The sequence below is a fragment of the Tarenaya hassleriana genome, unplaced genomic scaffold, assembly GCF_000463585.1.
Source record: "Tarenaya hassleriana unplaced genomic scaffold, ASM46358v1 Cleome14, whole genome shotgun sequence".
NCBI classification, from domain to species: Eukaryota; Viridiplantae; Streptophyta; class Magnoliopsida; order Brassicales; family Cleomaceae; genus Tarenaya; species Tarenaya hassleriana.
This window is the reverse complement of record NW_010964598.1, coordinates 928,912-938,396: the sequence shown is the minus strand read 5'-3', so window position 1 is coordinate 938,396 and position 9,485 is coordinate 928,912. Positions and strand designations below refer to the sequence as shown.

General features: G+C 38.9%; 3 protein-coding genes across 3 annotated transcripts in view; all 3 read right to left on the bottom strand.

Annotated features, from left to right (window-relative positions):
• Positions 1 to 674, bottom strand: part of LOC104808090 (protein trichome birefringence-like 42) — a 2,307-nt gene extending 1,633 nt beyond the window's left edge. Inside the window, exon 1 of the mRNA XM_010533623.2 lies at positions 345 to 674. Within this exon, the coding sequence (XP_010531925.1) occupies positions 345 to 634 (290 nt within the window). The 5' untranslated portion in view covers positions 635 to 674. The remainder of the gene's footprint in view (positions 1 to 344) is intronic.
• Positions 675 to 1,370: 696 nt separating this feature from the next.
• Positions 1,371 to 4,486, bottom strand: LOC104808089. Its single transcript, XM_010533622.1, has 8 exons — positions 4,362 to 4,486; positions 3,729 to 3,784; positions 3,511 to 3,635; positions 3,121 to 3,280; positions 2,683 to 3,032; positions 2,101 to 2,568; positions 1,849 to 1,975; positions 1,371 to 1,686 (listed from the first exon to the last, which is right to left on the bottom strand). Exons 1-8 carry the CDS (start codon positions 4,428 to 4,430, stop codon positions 1,560 to 1,562), a joined length of 1,482 nt encoding a protein of 493 aa, XP_010531924.1. The 5' UTR covers positions 4,431 to 4,486; the 3' UTR covers positions 1,371 to 1,559.
• A 693-nt stretch (positions 4,487 to 5,179) lies between these two features.
• Positions 5,180 to 7,998, bottom strand: LOC104808088 (NADH kinase-like). The gene is made up of 5 exons (XM_010533619.2): positions 7,305 to 7,998; positions 6,609 to 6,854; positions 6,421 to 6,501; positions 6,096 to 6,247; positions 5,180 to 5,797 (listed from the first exon to the last, which is right to left on the bottom strand). The coding sequence occupies exons 1-5, from the start codon at positions 7,395 to 7,397 to the stop codon at positions 5,407 to 5,409; spliced, it is 963 nt and encodes a 320-aa protein (XP_010531921.1). The 5' UTR covers positions 7,398 to 7,998; the 3' UTR covers positions 5,180 to 5,406.
• Positions 7,999 to 9,485: the final 1,487 nt, after the last annotated feature.

Below are 9,485 nucleotides of genomic sequence, written 5' to 3'. Positions count from 1 at the left end.
TTCCCTACATGCATGCATCTTTAGCCTCAAAATTTTATGAAATATATGACAGACAGAAGACCGTTAATTTTGATAACATGGGTCAATATTATTACATATCCTGTATATACATAGACCGTTTTAACCACATATATTGAAAAGTGTCCTAGAAAATCAGAATCTAAACAAAAATGGCAAAAAGGGGTTGGTTAGAAACCCGAGTTTTTAGAATCATATACATTGAAATTTCGGACATGTCTTTGAATCGGTAAACTAAAAACACCGTATATTTCGTTACAAAAAGGGTGAAAATATATACACATCTATATATATGCACAGATATATATATATATATACAACGGTACCTTGGAATATTGCAGCCGGAGGGTTGCCACCGGTAGTGTTGATAGTCCTTGTCGGGCCGACCATTTTTCTGACAATCGAAGCCATTTCCGATGAAGGGACACGATTTCGAATCATAGAGAGGATGAGACGCATTATCAAAAACCCAACTTCCTTGGAAAATATCGCATTTTGTCTCTTCTTGTCCTTTTTCTCCAACAATAATATCAGTATACTTATTATCTGCAAATACGTTGTAATCGTGAAGAAAAAGTAAGAGGATAACGAAATGATAATTTCCCTTGAAGCTCATGTTTTTGAGAGAAGAAAATGCGATACAATGAGGATCCAATTCTTCTCGGCTGTATATATATATATATGTATGTATATATGATGCATGCATGTATCGACACGTAAAAATAGAATATACCTCTGTTTTCAAAGAAAGCATTATTCTTTTTCAAAGAAATTTATTTGGAATTTAATATTCAATTCTTTTGGAGGATTGCATTCCATGTTGGTCTCTCTAATTAATTTGCTTTAGAATCCAAGATCTTAAATATAATCCAAATCCATTGAGGTTTATCCCAGTTTAGTAGATCTTAACCATGAAAACGATTAAATAAAATATTAAAAAGATCTCATAAAGATCTTTCATCTAATTAGTGACTAATCAAACTGTTATATAAATTTTATTGTGTATAATAAAAATACATAAAATATAATGAATTCATAACTAAGATAAAAAAAAAAAAACAAAGTTTGAAAATTTAAACTGATTAACATGTATAAATAGATTATCATATTCCCTCATCAAAATCGAAATGACCAAACTGAAATATCATACGGCATCCATTAAAATATTGTCAAAATCGAAACATCGTATGACATCCATTGGTAAAAATCTGTTGCATGCCATGTCATACTTTAACAATGAATTGGAAGATATGTTCATATTATTTATAACCAGTTAATTTTTTTAAAAATGATTATAATAGCCAGTTAAAAAGATTGTGAAAACATTAAAATTATATGCCTAAAAATCTTGATTTGCTTGGAACATCCTAACTTTACTGATCTCAGCTAATGAACAATATCTGTTCTTTTTCAAGTGAAGTGAATGGAAACACCATTGTCTCGTTGAGAGCACAAAACCCAAGCAAGAAAGAAGCATCTAACACAACAGAGACAAAGGGGGCAAATCAAGAAAAGAGGCCAAGGGGTTGCAAGAAGGACCATCAAACCCTCTTGAAGAATGATAGAATGTTCCCTTGCTTCGGATCTTTCGCGCTCCCGCCTTTCTTGCTTCCCTGTTTCGCCCCTGCGTTTCCCGTGGTGGTCGGGGTCTTCTTCCCTGCAACAGCCCTGAACAAAGGAACTCGATTCTTTGAGATTGCTATCTCGGGTTTCACAAAAGGGTCTAGAGACTGCCTTATTGCCTCCATTCCCCAGGCATATAGAAACGACGCAGAGGAAATCTCCAATGGCATCTATCTCTGATCCGCAAAGAGTGAAGAATAATATTACCTGTTGGATGCGTCTGTACCTTCACCGCCGCTTATTTTCTTGGTTGTATTACTTTCTTCTTTCTTCTCTGCATCCGTTTTTCCTTTCTTTACTTCTGTCTCGTCGTCCTCCCAGACTACCTCAGTCACTGCAAGCAGCGAAAAATGAATGTTTTTAGAGTGAGAAACATCAGTCTGGCAACGTTCTTCAACATCAGAGCATATATTCAGCAGAGTTGATTATATAAAGATCCACTAAAGTGTGTAAGCGTACCTTCTCTCCCACGTTCATCAATCCGCGTCTTCAGAACCTTTCTCCTTTTCAGGGAATTAGAGGTTTCAGTCGTTTTATCCTTCGAGTTTGCTTTGCCTTCAGAACCGATGGCTTGAATCTTCTCCGAGGATGAAGTATTAGAATTACCATTTTTGCTGACACCGGAAGATTCAACAGAAGCAGCTTTTCTCATGTCTTCTTCCTTGACCTTTGGTTCATCAATTTCCATCTCGACAGCGCTTGAATCTCTGGGACTTTGTTTGCCATCTGCATATGATTTTGCCTTTGGAACCCCAGGAGACGCTAAGCTGACTGCATCTTCATACTCTTCATCTGAGAGGTCAAATATTACCTTCCTTTTCCTATGATCTTGTTTTGATGCTCTCCTGAATTTGACATCTTGAGTTTTGTCATCATTGACGTCGTCATCAATGGCATCATGGGTAGCTATCTGGGCCTCTGCACCAACTACAGACATTCATAGAATGGGAAAATTAACCAAAAAGGCCATCAAATAGCATCTAAGAAGGGAATAGGTGGTGCTAACCTAATCGGAGTGGAAGAATTAGAAGAAAGACAAACCTGAACGATCTGAAATACCATTTTTGTCATCTGCCATTGTAGAGTCATTTTTGGATTTTGAAGATGCACGGCCCCACAAGTTCGTCAACGAACTCCCAGTTCCAGACGAGCTCTTTTGATCATGTCCCTCCTTATTAAGAGGCACAGAAGGGACTTTTTCTTTGTCTGAGGAGGATTTCAAGGACTGGTCTTGAACTGGAGGCAATTGAACACCAACCTTGGGGCTTGGCTGTTGAAATTTCTTCTCTTGCTTTAATGGCGCTGCCACAGTTTTGGTTTGTGGTGCACAAGCATTCACAACAGTGCCCTCCACATTACGCTTTACAAATGAATTGGAAACGCCACAGAATCTGGCAACAAGGCCATTTCAATGGTAATTAGCAACATTACGTGATAACAGTTACAGCTTTCATGCCAAAAAACACACAAAAAACATACCTATTATTTCTCAAGCAATTATCAACTTCAGAAGGCTGCTTGAAGAGCTCCTCTGTTTGCACAAACTCAGCATTCCACAGTGCTGCTGGATCTGTTGGGACACTTGCTTGAACACTGTAGACCTGAACTGAGTATTTTCCATTGAAATCTTTCTCCGCTTCTGCATAAAAGCCAAGATAATGAAAACTGAGACACAACATGGGCTTACATAAATTCATCTGAAAGAGTGAAACTTTGATAGCAAAGCAGACATTGCATAATACGATAGTATTCTGAACTAGAGAGAGTAAGCAGCAAGTTCCTCCTATATTTTCCAACTATAAAGTTAAACTGGCAACACCAACTGTACGAAAGAAAAGATTGATTCAAAGTCAAAGCGAAGAAACTGACCTGAAAGTTTAGAGCTGGATACAAGCCTTATGTGATAATCTGAAGGACTATTCTTTAGCCACCCAGATAAAGTGTATATAACTTCCAATCCATTCCCGCGTTTCTCAGCGAACTCTTTAAGCAGCCTAAGCACACACAAGTTACAATCTGCGAGTTCGGATTAAAGCAGAATTACACATACCCAACATCTCAATAACTTCGAGAGGCAACCGTTTTACCTCTTTGCAGAATTTGATGAAACCAAGAAGTTTCGACTCAGCCATTTGTAGGATACCTGAAAACGGAGAAGCAGCGATTAGTTTACAGCCAGAATTGTTCAATGCTACAGATCAAGCCTTCGAACACAAAGATATGATGTGTATCTGATTTTGTTTTCAATGGGTGGTATGAAGTGAACCCGAGACCGATCAGGAACATTAAAAAGAGAGGAAAAAATACATTTTTTTAGGATTGGATCGCTGCAAGTGAAGTTAGCATTATTCAGCTCCCAAAAGATTAAAACTTTTGCGAAGACGAATCTCAATAAACACCAAAATAGACAAGAAATCAAGTAAAACTGAACACATTTCGATCAGAATGGTAAAATTCAGACCGAATTGAACAAGAAACATCCTGGAAATGCAACACAAGAAAAACACAAAGAAGTATGTATGCCCTAAGACTGATCCTGAGGGTAGTTAACAACAGCTTCGTTCCTTTCGGAGTCAAAGACCAAACCCTCGTCTGATTAGAACCTAACTAGCTAGACAACGAGTTATCGGAACAAACAAAAAAATCACTGAAACTAAAACCAAAACCCTAACCAGAGAAATCGACGGGTGGAGATAGGAAATTCAAACACCGGCGATTACCACTTGAAGATGATCGGAGACAAGAGACTCGATCTCGTCGAGGATAGCTAGGGTTTCGGTTTCGGACATCTTCTCCCGCCTCTTCCTCTCGCAGATTTGGGACGGTGCTCTCGTCAATGGCTGGCTTTCCCGCCATTCTCGTGGTGAAATGTAAGTAGGGGATACGCAGTTCGGTTCTGTTCGGTTAACCAAACCAGGACAATCCGAACCGATTACATTTCAAATTAAAATATAGTTGATTTAGTTTTAATTTCATAATAATGACATAATTAAAATGATAAAATCAGATTGAAACTGACTATATAATTCTAAATCTAACAAAATGAAATTACGTATCAAATCAAACGCCATAACCGAACCGAACAGTACCCAAAACCAAACAAGATCCTTGATAGGTCTGTTGACACGTGGCAACTAAAATGGGTTTGGGCCAGGCCCATCTACGTAAAAATAATGATTTCTTTATCAAAAGAAGTTTATCAATGATTATGATTCTCACGTACGGGAAGTTTTTGTTTTTAATCATGAACAAAACGAAGATATGAAAATTCTAAATGCAAGAAGACAAGAACTGAAATTGACAATATCGCTTGGTTTATTAATCAATCAACCGTTACATATCATATTCATATCAGCACATTAGTATATGTAATATATACGTAGAGAGAGAAGATGCGATAAGTAACGTACTTCTGCGTTGTTTCGGATGCAATGTTGGCGTTTCGGTATTTACGATATTGCCATTACCATAGATTGGGTCGTATTACGCGGGATTCAAATATCGGCGATTACTCTTTGTAACGTAGTGCTATTGGAATTTGGGTTTTATTTATTTTTGGGCCCCAAATCAGCGGCTCGACACGCCGATTTCTCATGTGCCTTAGATTCAATACATTTCGGACACCAAACAATCGCGTTTCACATGAAACCTGAATCTTGACCAAAGTATCTTTGATGTATGTACATACACACACACACAAGTGGATAGATCCCAGATTATACCATCTTCTATGCTCACGAAAAATGAACAAAATCTCGAGCTCTACTATATTACCTTTGATATGTTCCTGGTCAAGGCGTGAGGAGGTAAGAACACGTTCAAGACTGGGGCATCTGATGATATTTCGATCGTATCTCCGAGCTGCATAGTGTAGCGAACATGACAACCGTCGATATAGATCGAGCCGCGGTTGGAGAACCAGTTCACGTCCATGGACTGATCCGGTCTGACGAACCCGTGCATTAGACCAGGGGATGAACCGGGTGAGATGGGTTCTCTTACCATGTACTGAAGATCACGAGACGAAATTGGCATCACTGACCCACCTGCTGAGTGCATTGCCGCTGTGGAGCCGGCAGCAGTGCAGATTCTTAGACCGCTCGAGCGGGAGCTCACTGTTTTCGAGCATGACTCACCATCGTCTTTGCTATTAATCCTACCCCACATGAATAAAATGCAGATCGTGTGAGTTCAAAACACGATGCTTTGAACCTTTTTCTAGTCCCTGGTTTCTGTTTTTCTGTCAGTTGATGATTCAAGCTAACAAATGTGAACAATATTTCATTTTTGTGCATTAACAGGGCAAATGAAGACAGCGGTTTGAGCAAATGGTAAGGAAAAAGTTAAAAAGAGACTATATATGGTATAAATTTTTATATCAAATATGCGCTGATTACATCATGCATATGATAATTTAGAGGACGAGGATAATTTAGAGGACGAGGAGCTCTTACTTGAATGAGAACCTTGAAGCAGTGGCAGGACACGGGTGTGCAATCAAAACGTCATTGAGTGCCTGTGTTGTAAGCGGTTTTGAATTTAACTTCACCGCTATTCTGGACACTTTTGAAGGAACCCTTTTACCAAACAAAATGTCATCCAGAACCTGTAAGCAATGGACAGCTTGGTCATATCGGTTTACTGCAAACACGAAAAGGAATCGAGCCAAGAAAGGTACAGTCATGGAATCTTATGAATCTGTACTAACAATGAGGCCAAACTAAGGAGTAATGGGAACATAATCAGGTTACTGATTAATGGGTCCCTTTTTCTTGTTACCTGTTCAAAGTTTTCAACTGTAGCAGCACACAAGTGGCCGGTGCTTCTACTAGCATCAAACTGATCGCTCAATGCTTCAACCTGCAGTTGCCATCAAACACTAACTCATTTCAGCCCAGCGTTCTTTATAGTAGTTAATCAATATCAGGAAATGTATGGGATGAGGAAAGGCAAGAGACAGCTTTAACCTCTTCTGTTCGTGTTGGGTCAGAATTCACACCTAGGACAGGAACCGAGTCATCGATTAAATGGCTGGCCTGCAAGAGGGTGCCATCCCCGCCAACAGTAATGACCATATCGACGTCATGAATGGGATGCAATAAATCACTACGTGATATGGGTCTCCATTCAACCGGTTTCTTATGTAGTATCTCCTGGCAAAAATTTATAGCGTCTTTGTGGACAGTGCACCGACTCTCAAGATATCTAAGGACCTGTCACTTAGCCAAAATAAACTGAGTTGGCAAATGCGAACAAAACATCACAACCCATAGGAAGTGTCTACATATCCAAATTTCCAAACGGAGACCAAGAAACAACATAAAACCACACAAACCTCGTGCAAAGGCCAAGGGTGAGAAACCAAAATATGCATATCATTCAAACATAAAATCTCCCAAATTTTGCTCAGAACCTTGAGCCCACAATCATTAAACCCATAACACTTGCTAATATATTCTCGATTTCTCAAGAACACGAAGATACACAAACACACAGATGGAATGAGACAAACACAAAATGTGTTCTGCCCCACGTAAAACAGTTGGGTTTCAGGTGCCAGCGACTGCGGCATTTCATCGAACAACTTCTAAACGAAATCGAACACACATGAAATCATGCAGAAATTTTACGCAGTCCAGATGAGGAAATCGGTAATGTAATACCTGGGGGTTCTTGATGCGCGAGACACCTTCCGGTGGAAGAAACGGATACGGATCCAACGGTTTCAATAGAAGCAAAAGCTTCCTGATCGCCATTCCCCCTCTCTCTCTCTCTCGCCCACACAGCCGCCGGAATAAGACAAAACGGTGAGACTTCGGTGGTTTACGACTCCTTAGTAGTTTATATTAAAAGACCATGAAAAAAAAATAGCAAAGCCCAAACCCGAGGAATCCAGAAATGACCAAGTTAAACTCGATCCTGATCCGACCCGGTTAATTAACCGGATCCGGCAGCCCGATTCTAGGTTTTATTTTATGGACACGCAATTAAGAGTTGCCAAGTTCGATGAAGTCTCCCAAGACGCCGGTACCAATTATGGAAAAAGCCTAGATCTTGATTCTCTTCTCTCATGTGGAACTCTCCATGTTGCCATGTTTGAAACAATGCTTTGTCAATTTAGGGTTCATGAAATTTCGAGTGTATATCAAGCTCTTACTGATGAAGAATGTGAATCCACAAACTCCATTAACGTGTTTCTGGAACGATTTCACCAACACCCTTTCTGAAAACAAAGGGCCTTCTGCAAACTGCTTACTCCTCGGAGATTTGTGACATCCACATTGAAATGGGTCAAGATGAAGGGCGAATTCTGGCAATTACAGGAGCAAATGCAGTTTCAGTTTTTGGCCATGGTGGCATAAAAGAACTTATTTCATATTCTATCTGTTCAGCTTTTGGGGTTGATGATTAGGGTTTTCACCTGAAGGGATTTAACAAGTTCTTGCATGAAACATCGGATAGACAAGTTCTCAGAAGCGATCTAGATTCTCGGGGACAAAGTTTACCGACGGAAATAATAAACCTATCTTTAGCTATCCTATGTATAGCCTTAAAATATGCATGAAAATCCTCCACTAATTGATCCTTGTCTGGGACTATTCTTCAGAGGAAATATTTTCTTATAGTCTCTAATAGATGTTTATCCCTAACAATGAGCACAGACATCCGGAACTAGATTCCTGTTAACTTTTGGCAAATAGATGACACTAGGGATGGACATTCGGTTCGGATATTTCGGTTATTAACCGAATCGATCTATATATATCCGAATTGAATCGGATCGTATAAAATTAAATAATTGTTTGATTATGATTTTTTAAAATCCGAAATAATCGAACTCGAAAAAACCGAATATGAATTAACCATACCGAATATAACCGTTTATCTACCTATATATTAATAATTAATATATAATAGATATTAAATCTAATTAGAAAAAATAGTATAGTGATATTGTTTTATAACTATGCTATATAACAAATTGATATATATATATATATATATTCTAATTTAATTATTGTTTTATTATTTTCAATTTATTTCATTATTATTTTCTTATTTTAAAATTTTATGTTATATGAACATTTGAAAATAATAAAATTTATTTAAAATATTTTATTTTATTGTTTTTACGTCAAAACAAATTATGGTATATGTAACAACCCAGTTTTCAAAAAAAAAAAAAAAAAAAAAAAAACTGAGAACGTCCGTTCTGGACGACCCAGAACGGACGGACCGCTCACACAGACCAGACCGTCCGTTCCAGACCGTAGAACGGACGGACCAGAGTGTCGGCAACGACCAAAACGACGACTTCCGTCCGGACCAACTTGAAAGCGACCCCAATGCACTAATTCGACCAGGAAATCCCGACTTTTTGACTTTGTGCATGATTTAGTCCCCATTCGTGTCATAATTTGGCCTAATCCGAACCAAATCGCCATTTTCTCTCTCCCTCTCATGTTCTTCATTTCTGAGCGAAAATTCTCTCTCAAATCCGAACAATTGACGCTCAAATCAGTTCCTACAGAGCAAGAGAAACATCACCAAGCTTTCCATTCAACACCCATAGCACGGGCTTAACCGAGGTGAGTGAATTCGAGTTTAATTCGGAGGTCTATTAGACATGGGGTTTTGGGTTTTGGGTGATTTCGTGTAAAATTGATGATTGATTTGTGTTCTAATTGCAATTCTATGAGTTTTAGTGTAATACCCATAGTGAATCGTGCGTGTTGGTGTGTTTTGGTGAGAATCCGAGGACCAGAACGTCCGGTCTGAGGTCAGACCGTCCGTTCTAGGTCCGCAGAAGAAAACGCGAAGTCTGGAGGTTGAAGACGACTCCC

What these genes read in the sequence shown, in the direction of transcription:
- LOC104808088 (XM_010533619.2), bottom strand. Translation starts at nt 7,397, where the DNA reads ATGGCGATCAGGAAGCTTTTGCTTCTATTGAAACCGTTGGATCCGTAT. An exon ending in CGCGCATCAAGAACCCCCAG is followed by an intron (nt 6,855 to 7,304) that starts GTATTACATTAC and finishes GCTAAGTGACAG; the next exon opens with GTCCTTAGATATCTTGAGAG. An exon ending in ACCCAACACGAACAGAAGAG is followed by an intron (nt 6,502 to 6,608) that starts GTTAAAGCTGTC and finishes TGGCAACTGCAG; the next exon opens with GTTGAAGCATTGAGCGATCA.
- LOC104808089 (XM_010533622.1), bottom strand. Translation starts at nt 4,430, where the DNA reads ATGTCCGAAACCGAAACCCTAGCTATCCTCGACGAGATCGAGTCTCTT. An exon ending in AATTGCTTGAGAAATAATAG is followed by an intron (nt 3,033 to 3,120) that starts GTATGTTTTTTG and finishes CCTTGTTGCCAG; the next exon opens with ATTCTGTGGCGTTTCCAATT. An exon ending in TGGTATTTCAGATCGTTCAG is followed by an intron (nt 2,569 to 2,682) that starts GTTTGTCTTTCT and finishes GAATGTCTGTAG; the next exon opens with TTGGTGCAGAGGCCCAGATA.